Below are 20,453 nucleotides of genomic sequence, written 5' to 3'. Positions count from 1 at the left end.
GCTCACCTTTGCCTGTGAGTATCTAATGATTGTTTACAAGCAGGCTTTCTCTGTCGCAGCCTCCAGGGCTGTAGGAGGCGGTCACAGGAAGCTATATATTTTCTATTTTCCTTTGTTTAAGCGGAGTTTCTTTTTATTAGGTTGAGTATAGAGTGTATGTGTTTTTAAAAAGCAGTTTGCGTCCCAATGGAACTATTGGTTACACTTAACAGACAATAATGTAAATACTATATGGTAGTTTCTGCTAAATTGTTAATCTAAATGGGTGTACCACACCTATGTCTAGGTTTTAATATTGTTGAAGAAAAATAGCATTTGCAATAATGCTATCAGGTAAGTATTACATACGGTTTAGTACCAGACTTAAGAACACGTATGTAGTATTTCTAATGTGTTATGTATTTTATCAGTGTATTTTCTACAAGTAAATGGTGTGTATACAAAAAACGGTCTTTAGACAAACAATGGAAGTGGCAATAATGTTATGGTAAAATAGATAGCATATACTGAAAATATGATATTTGTGTGGCAATATTTTATGTATGATAAAAATGTACCACAATATTCTGTCACTCAGTATTGTGTGATATGTTTAATCTACAGCACCCCAAAAATATTGTAACATTCATAATTGTCTTCCTATCCGCCTGAATTACCAGACTTCTCTTTGGAACAAAACTGTGTCAGACTCTATTAAGAATATAACCGCATTGTTTGCATCCAGGGACTGGCCTGATCTAGGCACAGGTTTGGACTTCCGTGGGTCCCAGGGAGTTAGACAGGGAGTTAGAAGGAGAATTACAAATACACAGAAATACCCTGCAGTCGGTTGACAGCTGTGTCATATAGGTAACTTAACTGAAAGTTTGTTAGTCAGGCAATAAAGCATAATCATGCTGGGTTCTGTTAATGTGACAATGAATTTGTGCCTTTTTATGCTTATTAGCAGCAGCAAAATAGATTGTCATTGGCGAAGAGTAGAGTACCTATGCAGGACCAGAAAAGCGAGTATTTGGAGATGGCTGGAAGACAAAAAGAATCAAGTTGTGCTCAATAAACCTGGGTGAAATGTAGTAGTAATGTCCGAGCAGTCAGCATTTATTTATTCATAAGAGAAAGGAACCACCAAATACCCCCAAAATGTATTCCTACCATATATCTGTTTCTGTTTTATATATTTTTTATTCTTTTTTGTAGGCAAATTTTTCTTTAGATTTTCTGAGTTACAAATCTAACTATGAACCCTTCTTCATGATGATCTCTACTCCTGCCCCACACGCCCCATGGACTGCTGCCCCACAGTATGAGAAGAGCTTTCTGGATGTCAATGCTCCGCGGACCAGTAACTTCAATGTCCATGGAAAGGTAAGATACACCACACTGCGAGTTTCTGCTCTTGGTACAGTTAATTTTGCTGTGTTTCGCGTCCTACTTCACTTAAAAGAAGGATGGGAAGTGACAGACACTTTTAGTTTGATACTAGTCTAGCCATCGTCCAGATTTCCTAATTTGAGCATTGCACACATAATCTAACATTCAGTAACTATCAATAAATACAGGTACGAGGCATATGAGCTGCAGATCACACACTTAGGATAGTAGATCGCCATCTGGTGTTGGGCTCGGATGCTTGCAGGTTGTTATTGTCTTCGGAAGAAGTCTTTGGTCACGAGATAGGCGACTCCTCCCTTGGGCTACAGTGCGCATGGGCATCAACTCCATCCTTAGATTGGTTTTTTCCACCATTGGGTTCGGATGCAACTTTTCCGCTCCGGTTGGAAATCTCAATTCCAAGCTTTTCGAAGTGAGAAACTTCCACAAAACCATCGAAGCACCTTCACTCAACATCAATTTCATCGTCTCGATTCCGGACGTCGACGCGGGCCGTTGGGCCTATCCACGCCGTGAGGCCTACGGCTCATGGAAAGGACGCCTTTCAAAAAATGCCCCCAGTGTGGAGCAAAATTTCCGCACAGTGACCACCACAAAGTCTGCAACCTGTGCCTATCACGGGAACACGACGAGTCGAGCTGTCCAGCCTGCGCAGCATTTCGATCCAAAAAGACCATTCGAGTTCGAAGGGCTCGACGCCACATCATGGCACAGAGCCCAGCTCCAGAACCAGAAAACATCTTTGATGAGGGTCCCGGAAGAAGATTCCGAGGATCTACAAATCATCTCCGAAGCAGACGACTCAGACGACCCCATTACTCCTGGGCAACGCGTGAGTACTACTGCCCCTGCCCCTGCCCCAACCCCTCCAAAACCAAAGGCATTGGTCAAGACTTTGCCTGCTGGCCTCAGTCGAGACCAAAAACATCCTTCAGAAGCCCCGCGTCCGGGCTCGGCTCCGAAGAAACATAAGCCTTCCGGTAGCTCGGGCCCGAGCAAGCCGCATGTCATTGTTCCACCGGCACCGAAGACAAAAGACCTCACGGCACTGAAATCGCCTCCGATACCGTCGGCACCAAAAACATCGAGGCCCATAAATAAACCGGCACCGAAGGTTCCCAAGCTGACGGATAAAACTTCGGCTCCGAAACCATCATCGGCACCGAAACTACTGGGTAAGGACTCTCACACACCTCCTAAAGGCAAAAACTCCACCGATCAACCAAAACCTCGATCGGAACCGAAAAAATCAGCGCCAAAAACTGTTCCAGAGGAACAAGAACTTTTCCATCCAGATCCCATTGATCCAAGACAGTAAAAGATCTATATTAATCCAAAGACTGGACGTGTCACCGCGGTGCCAGGCAAAAAACGGAAACTGGACACACCAACTGCCCCAGTACCTATAAACAAGAAGGACTCTGCAACATCGCCTATTCCTCCTTCCTCTCCCATACTACCTTCTACCCCACCCCCTCTGCCTACGCCACCCTTACCAGTACCCTCTCCATCACATACACCACCTCCACAGGATGATGATGATGACCTAGGGGGAGGGGGTGATCCTAATGATCCATTCACGGTTCTAGATACTGCACCACTGGATGATTGGGCATTCCCTCTACCAGACATGCCTGACCCTCCACCATATCCCTCCAAACCATCACCTCCAGATGACCACCTGGGGTTTGGCCAATTAATAAATAGAGCAGCACTTTACCATGGCGTCACCATGCACTCCGATGCACCTGAGGAAGACTTCCTATTAGATACTTTTGAGCAGTCTCAAAAGTCTGTACAAATTTTACCTATGATTAAAGGAGTCCTAAAACACACCCCAGAGGTATTTAAAGACCCTGTCCGTGCCAGGGTTCTTAACCCAAGAATAGAAAAGAAATATAGGCCTGCCCCTGAAGATCCTTGTTACATCAAAGGACAGCACCCTTTGGATTCTTTGGTTGTTTCCAACGCTAGGAAACGCGCCAACTCCCAAACAGGAGATACACCACCTCGACAAAGAATCCAAACTATTAGAAGCCTCTGGCAAACGAATAGCAGCACAAGCCGCTAACCATTGGCGTATTGCCAACACCCAAGCCCTACTAGCACGCTATGACAGGGCTCAGTACGACCAGTTGGAGAATCTGTTACAACATCTGCCAGACCAATATAAAACCCAGGCAAATTACCTTATCCAGGAGGGAAAACTTATTACAAATGCGTCAATTAAATGTGCGCTTAACACCGCCTCTAGAGCAATAAACACAAGTGTGCTCCTTAGACGACATGCCTGGCTACGCATTTCAGGCTTTAAGCCAGAGGTACAAACTACCATACTTAGTCAGCCATTCAACCAAGAACAGCTATTTGGGCCAGCAGTAGACACTGCCCTTGAAAAGATGAAAAAAGACACCGAGACTGCTAAGTCCATGTGAGCATTACAGTCTCCACAACCACGTGGCTCCTTTCGACGCTCCTTCTACAGAGGAGCCTCCAAGAATATGGGAGCGGACACCTCCTCTACGTTCAAACCCGCTACACAAACATCCCCCAGTAGAGGATATTTTAGAGGAGGATATAGAGGAAACAACATTAAGGGACGAGGTCGAGGCAATACCAACACTCGCACCTCCCCTGCAACAAAACAGTGACTTTCCCCCACTGCCCCCAGACCATTCCACTCCAGTCGGGGGAAGACTCAAACAGTTCCTACCTGTCTGGAACTCCATCACAACAGACAAGTGGGTAAGACAAATTATCCAGTATGGTTACTGCCTGGAACTCACAACTATCCCCCCACATATACCACCCAAACAGCATTCCATGTCACCAGACCATCTTGCGCTCCTCAAACAAGAGGTTCTCTCATTGCTTCAAAAACACGCAATAGAGCCAGTTCTCTTACAACATCAGGGTACAGGGGTATACTCACTATACTTCCTAATCCCCAAAAAGGACGGGACTCTAAGACCAATACTTGACCTCAGACCCCTAAAACTGTATATAAACTCAGATCATTTCCATATGATCACTCTTCAACAAGTGCTCCCACTACTACAACAAGGCGATTTCCTTGCCACACTAGATCTCAAGGATGCCTACTTCCACATTCCCATACATCCTGATCACAGGAAGTACCTAAGGTTTGTGGTGGACGGACAACACTACCAGTTTACAGTCCTTCCATTCGGAGTAACAACCGCGCCCAGAGTATTCACCAAATGTCTAGCAGTAGTAGCAGCACATCTCAGAAGACAACAAATTCATGTCTTCCTGTATCTAGACAACTGGCTAATAAAAGCCAAGTCATTCAACAAATGTGTTCTACACACTCACCAAACTATCCAAATCTTACACAACTTGGGATTCACAATACACTATCCCAAATCTCATCTCCAACCCTCTCACATACATCAGTATCTAGGAGCCACCATAAACCCCTCCAAAGCCCTAGCATATCCCAGCCAATATACAAGCTCTTATCGCAAAATTTCAAACCCAACACTCTCTTCCAGCAAGAGTGTTCATGCAACTCGTAGGCATGATGGCGTCATGCATCTTCATTGTGCCTTATGCAAGACTTCAAATGCGTCCCTTGCAAGAATGTCTAGCACGTCAGTGGAACCAGGCTCACGGACAACTTACAGATCTGGTGTTGGTGGACAGCCGCACACATCGCTCTCTCAAATGGTGGAACATAAAAAACCTGTCCAAAGGGCGGCCGTTCCTAGAGCCTCTTCCACAGATAGTGCTGACAACGGACGCATCACTCATAGGATGGGGAGCCCATCTCCTCGGACACACCACTCAGGGCAAATGGACCACTCAACAGAAAGTGCTCCATATCAATTACCTGGAACTGCTAGCAGTGTTCCTAGCACTAAAATCATTCCAACTACATCTCCAGAACAAAACTGTCCTCATCTGGACGGACAACATGACAGCCATGTATTACATACAAAAACAAGGAGGCACACATTCTTTCCAGCTGTGCCAGCTCGCACAGAACATTTGGAGATAGGCCATTCCCCAGAACATATACCTACTTGCAGAACACCTTCCAGGGGTTCACAATCAAATTGCCGATCTGTTAAGTCGACAAACTCAACAGATCCACGAATGGGAACTACATCCACAAGTCTTACTGCCCTTTTTCCAACAATGGGGCCAACCAGACATAGATCTTTTCGCCACACACGAAAACGAAAAATGCCCAACCTTCGCCTCCAGGTTTCCCCACCCGGAGTCAAAGGGCAATGCGATATGGATGAACTGGTCTGGCAGATTTGCGTACGCTTTTCCGCCTCTCCCATTCATTCCATTAGTGGTACGTAAGCTCAGGCAACAGTCTCTCAAACTGATCCTAGTAGCTCCCACATGGGCACGCCAGCCGTGGTTCCCAACACTACTGGAACTCTCGCTAGTTCCACACCAAAAACTGCACCTCTCCCCATCCTTATTAACCCAGAACCATGGAGAAATCAGACACCCAGATCCAGGTCAACTGAATCTAGCGATCTGGCTCCTGAAGTCCTAGAGTTAGGTTACCTAAACCTGCCACCAGACTGCATGAATATTATAAAGGAGGCCAGAAGACCTACCACTAGAGCCTGCTATGCTGCAAAATGGAAGAGATTTGCCATTTACTGCACTAACAATCATATAAACCCGTTGGATGCATCCATCCAAGACATCATTTGCTACTTACTGCACTTGCAAAGATGTAATTTGGCATATTCATCCATACGTCTCCACCTAGCAGCATTAGCAGCCTACTTACAAAATCGACAACACTTGTCACTATTTAGAGTACCTGCGATCAAAGCCTTCATGGAAGGACTTAAAAGGATTATTCCTCCCAGATTACCACCCTATCCAGTGTGGAATCTAAACATTGTTCTTACAAGGCTCATGGGACCCCCATTTGAACCTCTGCATAAATGCGGACTACAGTTCCTCACATGGAAAGTGGCTTTCCTTATCGCTATCATCGCTATCACATCCCTCAGAAGGGTACGTGAAATCCAGGCTTTAACCATACAAGAACCATTCTTACAATTACACCGCAACAAATTGGTTCTTAGAACAAATCCGAAATTCCTTCCAAAAGTCATATCTCCGTTCCATCTTAACCAATCAGTAGAGTTACCAGTGTTCTTCCCAAATCCAGACTCGGTAGCTGAAAGAGCTCTTCATACCTTAGATGTTAAAAGAGCCCTTCTTTACTACATTGACAGAACCAAATCATTCCGCAAAACAAAACAATTGTTTGTTGCTTTCTCTCCACCACATAAAGGCAACCCCATTTCCAAATCTGAGATAGCTAGGTGGATAGTTAAATGTATCCAAATATGCTACCACAAGGCTAAACGCACACTAACAGTTCCCCCTAGAGCGCATTCCACACGCAAAATAGGGGCTTCCATGGCATTCTTAGGAAACATTCCCTTAGAAGATATTTGTAAGGCAGCCACATGGTCTACAACGCACACCTTCACTAAACACTATTGTGTTGACGTGCAAGCAAAGCAACAAGCTTCTGTGGGTCAGGCTGTCCTTAAAACTTTATTTCAAACTGCTGCAACCGATACAGGGGACCACCGCTAGGGGAGACACTGCTATATAGTCTATCCTAAGTGTGTGATCTGCAGCTCATATGCCTTGAACGGAATATGCTACTTACCAGTATGCATCTGTTCTTGGCATGTAGAGCTGCAGAGCCACACACGCCCACCCACCTCCCCGGGACCTGTATCTGTTCCAGCATTGTCTTACTTAGACATCACACATGGACATCTCTCTCTTTTCTACAAACTCCATCATTTCCCATCATGGCGAAAAACAATCTAAGGATGGAGTTGATGCCCATGCGCACTGTAGTCCAAGGGAGGAGCCGCCTATCTCGTGACCAAAGACTTCTTCCGAAGACAAAAACTACCTGCAAGCATCCGAGCCCAACACCAGATGGCGGTCTACTATCCTAAGTGTGTGGCTCTGCAGCTCTACATGCCAAGAACAGATACATACTGGTAAGTAGCATATTCCTTTCTTGATGAAAATGAAGAATTTGTGTGTATTGCTACTAACAAAAACCTCTACAAACAGCTGCATTGTGGCTTTTGAAATTGACCTTGGTGGCTGCAAAGATGTACACAGAACCCACTGGTTTTAGCTGGATCAAGATAGCGATGATCTGTGTTTTGACCATGGATGTGAGAGGTCAAGGAAAGAGTAGACTGTCTAGGACAAGCCAACTAAAAGCAGAGCTCAGGGAACTTGGAGTGGGTTGGGCGCCACAGGAAAGTACTGTGGCCAGCGAGGGAGAAACTCCTGTGTTCCGTTTCTGTCTTCTTGGGCTGTGATGTAGAAGATATGGTGTTTCCACAGAGAAATTGACGTTGCCAGGACTGATGGCGTCTACAGTGGGACTCCTGTGGTGTGAATTCCTGTGATCTGTGAAGCAGGTGGATTTATAGGAGATGCTCTTTATGAATCCTCAGCAGCCCAAAGTTCTGATTTTTAGAGTGATGGATGTAAATGCTTCTTCACAGTGGCGTAACGAAACTTGAGGGGGCCCCCCTGGAAAGCACAGAGGGGCCCCCCCAGCGGCCCGGCCCACCACCTACTACCGTCCACAAATTAGTTATCACGGTATATGCATCTCACATGGGTGTCACGGAGGGCCACGAGAAGGGTGCGCAGGGCTTTTTTACAGGGTCTTAATGGCCGTACAAATGAGCTGCGCCCCCCACCCGACAGAATGTGCATGGCATGTGAAAGGTCACCCTCTTACAAACAGATGTTAAAAAAATAAAAATTAATCATCGCTCCTTAAACACAAAGAGTGTCTTGTGTGTGAGTGCACGTCAAAATAAGTGCACGGAGGTTTGTTTACACGATCCTCGGCAGACGTGATCATAATGAGTGATTACGTGTGTCTGGCCATGCAGGTTATACGACGAACATACAGCTAATTCGGACGCTAATCATTGCTTCTCATGTTTAAACCGCTCTATCGGCACTCTTAATCCCAGCGCGAACGGTACAGAGTAACCGTGTTATCTTGGGATTGTTTCACTCAGCGCGCACCACACGTGTTGTTTTACAAGGTTATCCAGCTTGCACGCTCCCATGGTGCATATGTAGGACCCCTGAAGGGTTGTGTTGGGTGGGATGTGGGGGCTCTACACAGTGTAAGAGGGCAGCTGCAGGTGCCCACGCTCCATATGAGGCACCTGATGCAACAGATGCACGGCTGACACAATTACTGTAAATGCAGCCGTGAAAATTGCTCTAAGTGCAACCGCTGCAAGTGCAGGTTGCCTCAAGCTTCCCGATAAAGTGTGCTGCGAAGTACTGACTGGTAGGGCATCTTGTGCTACAAGTTGCGTAAGTGCCTGGTGCAGCGCCCTTGTGCCCACTCTTGCAAGCACAGTCAAGTACTCATGCTGCAAGTTGGTGTGAGCGCTCCTCCTGCAAGAACCCTGGCACTTAACGAAACAGGGGAGGTTGCTGTGAGTGCTGGAGGCAGGCATTCTCTGGGGTTTTGGGGGCGCTCCTTGGTACTTTTATGGCGTGTGGCAAGACTGTGCAAGACATAGAGGAAGTGCAGCTGCTGAAAGTGACTGAGGCAGGAGACTTGCTGCAAAATCGCCGATCATGAGGTTGCCTTTGTGCTAAATTGTGGAACTGTAAGCCCCTCTAGTCCTTGCAGTGTAGTTTGCCTTAATTGCTGCATCTGCACCCCGCAAAGGCTACTACTTTACCCTCTCCACCCTTCAGTGGCACCAAAGCGCCCAGACACCATAATTGCCCTCACTGTTTTTCAACAAAGTCCCTTCTGCAGTAAGTGCCATTGCGAACGTGGTGTAGGCAAAGCATCACTGCAGTTTGTTACATAAATATGTATGTCATCTGCTTTTTCAACATGTTTACTATGTTACTTGCCATTGTACCAGCCTCTCCATTCTTAGTGTTTCCTATTTGCCTTGATCTTTGGGTCGCTCCCTTCTCATCCAAACTCTATTATACTCCCTCTTCCCCCGGGTCCCGTCTTCCGCACCACCTTGTATGAAGCACTCAGAAGTAGCAAAAATGTGCAGTGCACTTTAAATACAACTGTGAAAGGAAAGGGGCCTCTGAAGCCTCAAGACAGAGATCTGGCTTTGGGTCAGCTGGAGGGCCTCTGAATCTCAATCTGAACTTTTTAATTTAGTTTCTGTTCCTGCACTACTTGCCTTAGTTACCATTTTCTTGAAAATACCTTAATTCACTATGCCTCCTTTTCCTCGACTCGGACAGACCCAAGAAAAGCCAGCAAAGACACAGGAGGAGGTCATTATGTTGGCGTCTAGCGGTGTGACGTCAAGAGAATAAAAAACAATGGCAGTCCGTCACACCAGTGATTTATCAGAAAGAGATTGTGCATTTCCTGATAACCGGTCCTTAATTTGTACCGGCGGTTACAGACGTGGCACCATCACTTATTTTGGGAGCCAGTTTTTTTTAATCCAAAGCAGCAAAGAGAGAAAGGCAGCACCACCGACGTTTCTTATAAATAATAATATGTTTTGACCGATTTAATGAAATCTGCTTCCTACTTTAGGCCCTGGATCGTTTGATTTAATTCTGACGGGGCTGGCGAGGATCAGAAGAGCGCTCCTGTTTGGACTGAGTGAAGTCAGCTTTTTTAATGCTAAAGAACGAAGACCACGAGACCCGCACAAGGTTCCTCTTCTCCCATGTCCCTGTCTTCTACAGTAAAATGTGGACTCTGCCCAATCTCCGGCTCTGTCTTTACACACCGTCGTACAGATGTGCCTCGGTTTATGTTTGAAGATTCCCGGACATGTGTGCAGTACTCCCGCCCATACTCTGCCCAGTATGGCAGCATATTACCTTCAACACCGCAGCAGGTCCACAGTATCAGCACAGGACGGAGTAACCCAGCGTCCTGGGCCGGCGCGAGCTGCAGCAGACAGTGCTGAGAGCGCCGCTGCCTGCACCATGATTATTTCTCCGCAGCACTGCCAGGCAGCCAGACAAACACACCGCGCGGGCCGCGCTGCAACAGCAGGATATGACGTCCCCAGCAATGACATCAGGCTGATAGTCAGAGGCTGCGTGCGGGGGATAGAAAAGCGCAATAATGACACATTCTAGCAAGCAGTTGGGTGAGGCTGCCAGCAGGCTGATGCAAGCCACAAGCTTGCTTGAGCAGCGCGCTCCAAAGGTGGGGCAGGGACCCCCGAGTAACACTAAAGGGGGGGGAGCCCTGAGTGACACTAAAGATTATTATAAGGAACATTAGTCTATTCAATCAAGCACAATACTTTTTTAGGTCTCGCCTAAGTGCTAGCGCATGCACTAGCTCAGGCGAGACCTTTAGTAAGCGGGTTTTCAAAGTGCTACCAGAGTGGCCTAAAGCCTGCGTGCATGTGAGCGTGAACATGCACAGGCCTCTCCATACAGCGCGTGAATCCCCTCCCTTCTCCCACTCCCTCCTCGTCAGCTTCATTCCAGAGGACAATGCAGAGCTTTTTACGGAGCTTTGTTCTCCGGTACGTTTGACCTTTGATTTCCGGTATTTATTTTGTATTGTTTAGGTGCCACTGGACAATGCAGAACTTTTTGCGGTGCCGCGATAATATTTTACTGCACACTTCTAATCTGTTCACGGCGCTTTGTTCTCCAGCTGTTTTTAATGCGCACACACAAGCGTATCTTTATTCAATTGTTTAAATGCTGGTTTAAATGCCGCTGCTCACTTTCGCTCGCCCCATATATGTTGCCCTAGCCATAACAGGCCACATACACTAGCTGGCTCGCTTGCTGCAAGCTCTCTGCTTCACGCACAAAAAGCTGGGGCTCACAGAATTAGCAGCTACTTTTCCCTATTAAACCGCTTATTTCACTGCTGCGCCGGCCAGTGCCCCGTCACCAGGCACCTTAATTCCACATTAAAACACACTTATAAGCACAGGCCCTGCACCCCCTCTCCCTTTTTCATCAACCAGGCTCTTTTTGGGTGTTAAACTTTCACAGCGCTTTGTTTTCTGGTATTTATAACCATTGCTTGACCTCGAGGGCGCAAAGCTGCCCTCCTGGTTGTATAAGTTACGTTGGCACCGAGAGGCTATGGGCAGGGAAGGCGAGCCAATCTTTTGCTGTTAATTTATCATCTGCATGTAAATTACCCTTAATTAGGCATCATAAACTTGACTGCAGCCGCGGGCAGGGCTCTTTCCTATCCCACGGGTCGGAGAGGTGCTTTGGTTAGAGCCAGACGTAATAAAGCAACGTGCATGCCTATTGAATACTGCATAATAATTCTTCTTTAATAAAAGCAAACAAAAAAGAACATGCCATTGACTTGTATACATTTTTTTAAATGTAGAAATGAGCTATTTTTGTAGGAGTGCTGCATCGTTACCTGATGCGGGTAGTGTGTGCCATGTGAACACGAAAGTAGTGATAGTGATGTGTGTATGTATTTGGGGTGGTGTAATATTTCTATACAGGGCCGTACCCTCCCCCTTTCACGTGCCATTGGCATACCGATGAGGATCGTTCATCTCCCGCCACCCCCCAGCCCCCGCCCCTGCACAATAAACAGAGGGCAGGAGCATACCGGTCGACAGGGATACGGTGAGGAAAGGCTCAGAGTGTTCACTTACGAGGGGTATGGTGTTTGAAACTGGGGTAAGGAATGGTGCATGCATGGAGACCAACTCTGGGCATCATAGGATTTGTAGTCCGTCCTCAGTACCTTCTTAAACCACAGGCGGTTTGTTAAAATTAAAAAAAAATCTCCTTGCGTATTTAGTAATTCCTTATTGGTTTCTCGATACTTTTACATCATTATTTTTCATGCAGCCTGCTTAGAGAGGCATACAGCATGGTGGTGGAGTTATCAACCTTGTTGTTTAGTGGATATTTATGTCCGTGTTGCTCGGAGGAGCCTCCTACCTCGCTGGCAGCTTTCCAGCTGCTGCACATGGCCCCTTCTTATTTCAGCTTCCTTGCGCCATTCTTCTTTTGCTAACTATATTAATCAGCCTCTTTTTTTTAATAAAAACATTATTTGGCTATTTTGTATGTCATAGTGTGCTAGTGAGAGTTTGATTCTGAGAATTCTGAGAATAGGCCATTGATTCATAATTTCACTCATCCATCAATTCATTCACTAATGAATTGATGGATGAGTGAACTTATGAATCAATGGGTGAATACATGGATGGATGAAAGGTTAGTTGTTTTTAGGTCGAGGACCGTCCGGTCTGCCGAAGGCAGAACCGGAAGTCGGAGATTTAATGTTTCTGAGAGTGGCTCCTTAGCCCGCCTCTCTTTTTGCCTCTCCTCCATTGGCTGGCTTCCTAAACGGAGGCCAGCCATTGGAAGAGAGAGCCGTCCCTCCAAATAGGCTCCGTCTTTTTCAGATTCGGGGGCGTGTTTCTTGCTGTTCTTTCCACTTTTTAGCAACTCCCTTTTTTAGGCGTGTTTTTCTCTCCTCCTGCCAATGGCAAGAGGAGAGAAAAAGAAACACGCCCCCGAATCTGAAACCGCAGCTGCGTTTCTCCGAGGCATTTCTGCTTCGCCTCGGAGAAAGGCAGTGGTTTTAATGGCGTCCTCTCCCCCTGCTCTTGGCTCCCGTGTTCGGCACATATCTTGTTCTCTCTCCCCCCTCATCGCTGATACCACCTCTTCTCCTCTCCAGGTTGGCCTTTCATTTTTCTGGCACCTCCGTTACCCATTCCGCTCTCTTTATCGGCGGATCCTTTAATTTCTTCGATAAAGCTGGCGCAGGGTCCGTTAGTGCGGGTAGGTGGGGCCCCTTACAGCTAGTAATCTCACCCGGCCTTGTTTGTTTTTACTATACTGCCTTGCTCTCAATAGTTTTCTCTTGGTTAATCTCATTTGAGCAGTCTTTGCGAAACCTTTAACGTCATGGCGTTTTTTGTTTTTTTTTTAAACTACCGTGGCGCCGGCATTTTGCAGAGACGATGTTTTCTTGGCCTTCGGGAGAATGCACCGGAATTTCGTTAGTTAACCCTTGCACTTGAACAGTTGCGTTTTTCTTTCCGATAAGTTCCCTCCCCCGAGCGGCAGATAACCAGAGAGCCAGCAGGCCAGCTGCCTGCATGATAAGCCACCCCTTCCGCCCCCCTGGCTGGAGCCTTTCCATGGAGCGCCGGTGTCAGGCTTGAAGCTGCTTGTTTTCTGTCTCCTTTCTTTAGTCAACGAATTGATGTACCACGTAGTGCAATTGAGAGATGTGCCTAGAGTGACGTTTTCGCTCCCTTTCTTAGCAGTTACTGGTGGACTACAGGAGGCTTCCAGAAAGACGATGGCTTGTAGAGCCCAGTAGGGCTGGCGCTGAGTTAGTGTATGTGCACCCGCCTGCAACATGTGTATGTCATTAGAGAAATCTAACGACTAGATCATATAAGCCACACCCTGTCCTTTTTAGCAAGGACACCACTTTCAGGCATGAGGCACCTTTTGGTTTTCCTAGTGAACAGAGTCGATGCATGCCTCTAGTGTTTTTGAGGGATATGTGCTCGGCATCCTGGTTTTTTTCCCTGTGGCATAAGTAATCTGGTGCCCAGTTGGGCTGTAGCAGAATCAGTCTGGTTTCCCAGTTTTTTTTTTTTAGTTAACCTTTTTAATGGAGTACAGAATATGTCTCGCGCTATGCATTCAGGATATCTGGATGCTCATATTTATGATTTTATGCAGCGCTTTAGAGCGCTGCTCTTGAACACTTCTTATCAAAGTATCGAGGCCTGGTGGGCTAATTACCCCACCGGCTGGCTCGTCGTTTTAGCTTGTGATTCATGTTGATGCTGCTACAAAGGTGCCGATGGGGCTTTTTGTGCATCATGCGAAGTCCTAAATTACGACCAAAAAAATATTTTTCCTGCATCTTTTAAAGGCGACTACTTTTAAAAGCTCTGAAGTGAAGACATTTCGAGTGATGTCATTAGCCTAGACAAATATTTTGTTTTTATGAGTTGACTGTTTGGCCAGTGTACCTGGGCCACTTTCTCATGTAATGTGTGGTTTCTTTCCTGTGTGGATGCAATAGTTTTTTTGGGAGGTGATTAATGTTTTGTCTATATTGATAGTGTTTTCTTCCCGTTGTCTGAAATTGGGACTTCGTTTAATGCTGCAGTGTTTTACAAAGGAACTGTCAACCTTTTGTGTTTAGATTAAGTTGGTCTACAGTTGTAGTGCATACATGATGTTATTTACTTTTTGTCGGGCAGTGTTGCTGCTGGCCGTTTTTTTGCTCTCTGCAAGAAATCGAAGCTGCATTTGCATACATTAAAAAAATATATTTTGCAGTTTGTAACTGCAAAAGTCTGTGCCGGTTGGAAGCCAAGGTTTTTTTTGCCATCACCTGGTCGAATCTCATATCGGCAGTACTATTGTCTCAAACCCTTTAGCTAGAGGGAGTGAAGTATGCTAAGAGGTAGACGTCTTCCTTTCCGTCTCTGTTTGGGTGCTGTATGTGGTAGAAAGTTACTAACTGGCCTGTAGGAGCTTTCTTTTGTGATTGACTCTCCAGCATACCAGATCAGGTGACGGAGCGGGGTAAAAGTGCATATGTATAATTGGCCTCAGCAGGATCTTGGGAATTGATTTTTGTAGTGCTTACGAAGCTTCAGCCTACCCTCCAAAGGAAGCTATTAGCTGTTTATAGTATCATGTAAGGATCCTGCTGTTGGACTTGTGATTTTTACAAATAAATGCAAGTATGTTTACTATGAGAACTGAGGGCAAGGATCGTGTATAAATGGAAGAGAGATCCGAAATGCAACCCAGCAGTTCAGTGAGGTATGGAGGGAAGGGATGTAGTCTCAGATTGTACAGCGTTCGCAGAAGTGGTTTATTAGCTCTTTCCCGAATAGCATCAGCAAAGGAAAAGTCTAACTTGCGAGGGGAGGTTGCTCCAGAGTCTGTCCCTTTGCAGAGAATACCTATTGGTAAGGTCATTCTTACAGTCTTTTGGATTTCCTGCACAGCCAGGAATGCACTCCCGTTAGTGCTGGTGCCACATAAATGGCAGATCTTACAGGCATGGAAATCTGAAGTATTTGGTTGTATACCTGATCATGTAGCAGGATTTGAAGTGGGAAAAAGGACCAGTGCAGTTTTCTCAATGTAGGAAGATGTGCTTAAACTTTATTTGGTAGGTGATTAGTCGTGTCTGCTTACAGAATGACTTTGATTGGTGTCTCTTGGAGGCAAGTAAGTAGTGTTTTGCCTAAGAGGAGGTCTTCCAACATAGTCTGGAGGTTTTAAGTGAGGAAGGGATTAAATTTTGGAATAATTGCCCAGAATGAAGTTACCCATGGCTGTTTGTGGTAAGTAATCCCAAAATGAACTCTTTTCTGCAACCTTCGGCTTTTACAAAGTGGCTTTTAGTATCTCACCAGTCTATGACGGACCACATCCTGTGATTCAGGACAAATCATTTAATCTGCCCGTGCCTAAAAATAGGATCGTGAACTTGTGTGTTGCGACATCTCGCTATAAAACTACCCAAAAATTGCATACCCAACTACGATCGAAAGACTACCTATGGTAGGGTGACCAGCATTTTAAAGCCAAAAACCGGGACATTTTAAAAAAATAGCAGAAGGACTACAATTTGACCCCACCTGAGTACACAGAATGACGGTGCTCCTCAGCAGAGAATTACAGAAGAGACAGTAAGAACATAAATAGAATGCAATGTTTAAAGTCCGCAGCATGTCTGTGTGTGGGAGCCTCTGTGTAAGTGTGGGTGACTGTGTCTGTGTGTGGGAGGCTCTATGTGTGTGTGTATGTCTCTGTGTGGGTGCCTTTTTTTGTAGGTGGCTCTATGTGTGGGTGGCTCTGTGTGTGGGTAACTGTTTGTAGGTGGCTCTGTGTGGGTGGCTCTATTTGTGTGTGGGTTGCTCTATGTGAATAGCTCTGTGTGGGTGGCTTTGTGTGTGTGGCTCTGTGTGTGGGTGCAAATGCAATAGGTCTCGCATTTGAGAGAGATTAAGCTATTGACATTGTAAATAACAATGCCGTTTCTTCAAATGTTTAAAAAAAATAAAAAATCATGAGCAATGCCATAGCTCTACCTTTAACAATGCCGAGACCATTGCATTGCAAATGCTTGTTTGAATGGGTGACCGATTTGGTGCATGGATAAATGCATGATTACTACTTAAAAGGTGTTCCTATTGCCTATCTCCTTGCTGCTCTTTTTGTCAGCCTCCGATAGGTGAAAGGCTAAGATGGTCTTGCTGGGGTCACTGCTCAAAGTGCTCATCACATGCAGACTATGCTCAGATTTCTGCATTTGCTGCTAGGCCCACTAAGCTCCCATGCCTCCCGAAACTAGCATTGGCATAGCCAATAGGTCTTGCCTCTGGCACCTTATATGTATTTAGTTATCAGCACAATATCCTTGGTGCAACAACATCAACTGTTGCATGGCTAAACACTTATAAGGTCCCAAAAGCGAGACCTATTGGCTATGCCAATACTTGTTGAATAGTTAAGGTTCCGATTCACGTATTTAAACGTGAACATATCAGATGTCAAGTGTACAGTGAGTGCGCTTAGGGGGCCCCTGGAGCTCGGGGGTTGCCAGGGCCTTTGTTACGCCCCTGCTTCTTCAAAGAAAGATAAAATGAGAACTTGACACTGTTTTGAATATTGTGCCAAACACAAACACCACCAAAACTCGTCCCACATTGGTCACAGTGCACTCATACACTTTCTGTTCATCCATATGCTAGAATCTATAGCTTAAACATCCTGCCTTTCACTCCATTGTGCTTCAAACTATCAATGATAAGAACATGACAAGAGCACAGCTGTGGTCCTCACACACTTTATCAAAACACTATCCAGGTAGGCTGTGTGACAGACACCCTTCCATCCATAGCACTCCCACAGAGTAGCCTGCTGTCCTACTGCAAATGTGCTTCAGCAGCTCTTGGAGGTTACGAAGTGCTATATAAATGCAACCACAATACAGCTAGTTAATAGCATCCTTCCAATCACAGTAATGCAGTTGAGGGTCCTTTGCAACCATTTGCTGCACTTTATCTGAGTTTATGAAGTTGGAGAAACATAGGAAGACTTCACAGGTCTGACTTGGATTTCCAGCAATGGTGTTTTCAGCCATTTATGGTAAGGTTCACAGTATGAGGGGCACGGGACTAGCTGGGTCCTTGTCTCTTTCCTTGTTTGTTCCAACTACATGCATCTACTGCCGTCTAGACTGAGGTGCTGTTCTGTGCCTGCCACATTTTGCTTGAATTGTTAAGAGCTGGAGGTGAAAAAGCCTCCAGCAGACCTTATACTTTGTCTGGTTGATCATCCAGTCATTTTCTTAACTGTTATGTCTTTTCCATTTTTCTGCACTTGAAGCGTCCCAAAATGCTTTCTTTGGAGGTTTATTGATACAGAAAGCACAAACTGCAGCCAAGGAAAAATCATGGTATTTTGTTAGTTACAGAAAATCACCTATTAGACTGCATATATTCCCTTGCAGTCCGCTTTTCAGTTTTTAGTTACAAAGGCAGTTTAAGAGCTACATAATGTTCTATTTCATGAGTTTCTAATTAAGGTATCAGTGAAATAGTTGGCAGCAGGATCAGAAGGAGTTTTAATAATTTATTTTCAGCTTTTCTCAATAAAAGGAAATTCCATCGCACCTGAAAGTGCAGATAGTTGATATACCAACACATTGCAGACCTTATTCATCGCGGATGTTCAGATGTTCTCTAATGTGACTCACGCTCCCAAATTATCTAATTGTTGTACCTGCTCAGTCTCAGAGAGTCCCTTGAAAATTTGGAGGGGGAACATCCTGTATATTACCAAGAATTATTTTTGTCGTTTCTTGGTAGCTACGACTGTAGTCATCTGCTTAAAATGCATCCACTTAAAATTCCGTTTGCTTTATACCGCAAGTGGATTTTGACCGTGATGTGTTTCATCAGATGAAATACAGTGAACACAAGGCTCGTGACCCTAAGCTTGGAGTTGTGACTCACTGAGTGCAGGAAGGGATTTTAAAGGAAATGCCTGTTCAGTGCAGTCTCTTGTTCAAAGGTCTGTGGTATGACCGACAGACATGCTTGATTTATTTTATTTTATTTTAAGCATACAAATTAAGCATCTGTGCTGAGAAAGATAACCCTCACCCCCTGATTAGTCCTTCACTTAGGTCAAGGTCTCAGGTGCTCCTTCTCCCTGTATTCAGCTGCTCGAAATACAGCTGCAAGCTGCTGCCGACAAAGTTCATTCATCCAGTCAGGGAAGGGCACACTGTGTTCAGTAACTTCATAGTCGTATATTAATGTCTTTCTTTATTCTTCATTATATCAAACATCATAGCCGCAGCCAACGCATTTCTTTCCTATATTATCTTCAGGCTTGTTTAATAAATTTTTTTTAAAACACAGATTAGATCCCTAGATATACACCAAAAGCCTGCCAAATTACTTGCTTGAAAACACTTTAGAAATATTTTACCTATATATTCATCTGTTTGGAATCCAGACCCTTCTTCCAACACATTTGGATATGTGGCATCAGGAACAAATATGAAAGGTGCTCTTCCTCCTGCTCAACAAACACATCTATATTAACCAATGTATATAAATCACCAGTAAATAAACGAGCATACCGAGCAATCTTGTCTTTTTTTTAATTGAAATCCTGACGGGACAAGATGGCGGGTTGAACACGCCACTGAACGGCAGCGCTGTGAGATGCTCCCTCTCCCTCTTTCTGCCTGAGCAGTGCTATATGGAAAATTATCGGAGAAAATTAAGATTTACTCAAGGCTGAACCGGAGTAATAGGAGAAGAAACTTACCTGCCTCTCTTTCTTCATCCGCCGATCTGTATCGTTGACCTGTATTGTTATCGGATGCTGCGTCTCTTGCTGGGTCGCTGCGGGCGGAGGTTTCTCTTCACTCGACCGACGACCACTCTTGGGGGAGCCGTGGCCCTGCAGGAATCTTCATTTGACTGCTCTGGTCTTGGTCTGGCTGTGTGCTCCGCTCTCGGCTCTGCTCACGGCTCCGGTTTAGGAAAAGAGACGCGGTTCACTTTGGCTACTCGCATAATGCCTCCAAAGAACGCTCATAGATCGGCTCGGACCGGGAGGGGTCTCATTGTCGAGAGCTCGGCCGGTAGTGGAAACATTGTTGCAGCTATAACTCCGGCTCCCTCGGCTTCTGTGGCGGCCTCGGCGGCTTCATTGGAACTGGCTGAGAAAATCGAGAAAGCAGCAGTGACCTCTGGTAAGCAGATTATTCGTGTTTCGTCATTCTCTGTAGATACACAAGGCAAGTCTGGCTCTATATCTACTTCTGGGAGCAGTGTTGTTTCTGCCAGCCCCCCAATACTCCTGATGCACAATGACGCTCTCTCTCCAAGCGACACTAGTATTGGATGTGGGAAGAATATAATCCAACAAATGGATAACTATAGGGTTACTGGAGAAACAAATTCTAATTTATTTAATAAAAGACTGTCAGATACTTCCATACTGGTCGAGGGGGAGAAACTTACAGCTGATATGGCGGACACCTTGAAATCACCTGTATGTTTACAAGGGGCTGGCCCGTGTACATTGATATCATCCACCACAGGTATACAAACTATATCAACTGAAGACGAAATGAACCATACGGAGAATGAGGTCTGCCTGGTCAATGATAATGATAATGATAATGAGGATTCGGTCGAAGAAGAAGAAGAAGATACGCTCAGATCTTACATACGATACTCTGGCTCCAAAAAGGGAAAATTAAAAGCGAAAAATAAAGTAAAGAAAGGGAAGAATCTTAATACTTCCTCATCAAGCTCAGTTCTTAAAACACGTGGGAAAGCTATCACTGATGAAATTCCCTTACGAAGGTGGATACAGGAAAAAGGAGGGGTTAAGAATATGGCCTTGCGTCTCTCAGGTACTCACTCTGTTGAAGCAGAAGAGTACTTAAAGGAGTCTTCTGCCATGGCCGGAGATAAAATAATCCAACCTGTTTTAACTGTTGC

The 20,453-nt window shown here is 45.4% G+C and overlaps 1 protein-coding gene across 2 annotated transcripts in view; it reads left to right on the top strand.

The window, feature by feature from the left end:
- GNS (glucosamine (N-acetyl)-6-sulfatase) overlaps positions 1-20,453 on the top strand; it is a 250,164-nt gene that overhangs the window by 106,074 nt on the left and 123,637 nt on the right. For both annotated transcript variants that reach the window (XM_085653417.1, XM_085653416.1), the window contains exon 6: positions 1,198-1,365. In XM_085653417.1, coding sequence (XP_085509543.1) covers positions 1,198-1,365 — 168 coding nt within the window. The remainder of the gene's footprint in view (positions 1-1,197; positions 1,366-20,453) is intronic.

Source organism: Triturus cristatus, chromosome 4_1, assembly GCF_964204655.1.
Source record: "Triturus cristatus chromosome 4_1, aTriCri1.1, whole genome shotgun sequence".
Lineage (NCBI taxonomy): Eukaryota > Metazoa > Chordata > Amphibia > Caudata > Salamandridae > Triturus > Triturus cristatus.
The sequence above is the reverse complement of the archived record's forward strand: the minus strand, read 5'-3'. Positions and strand labels throughout refer to the sequence as shown.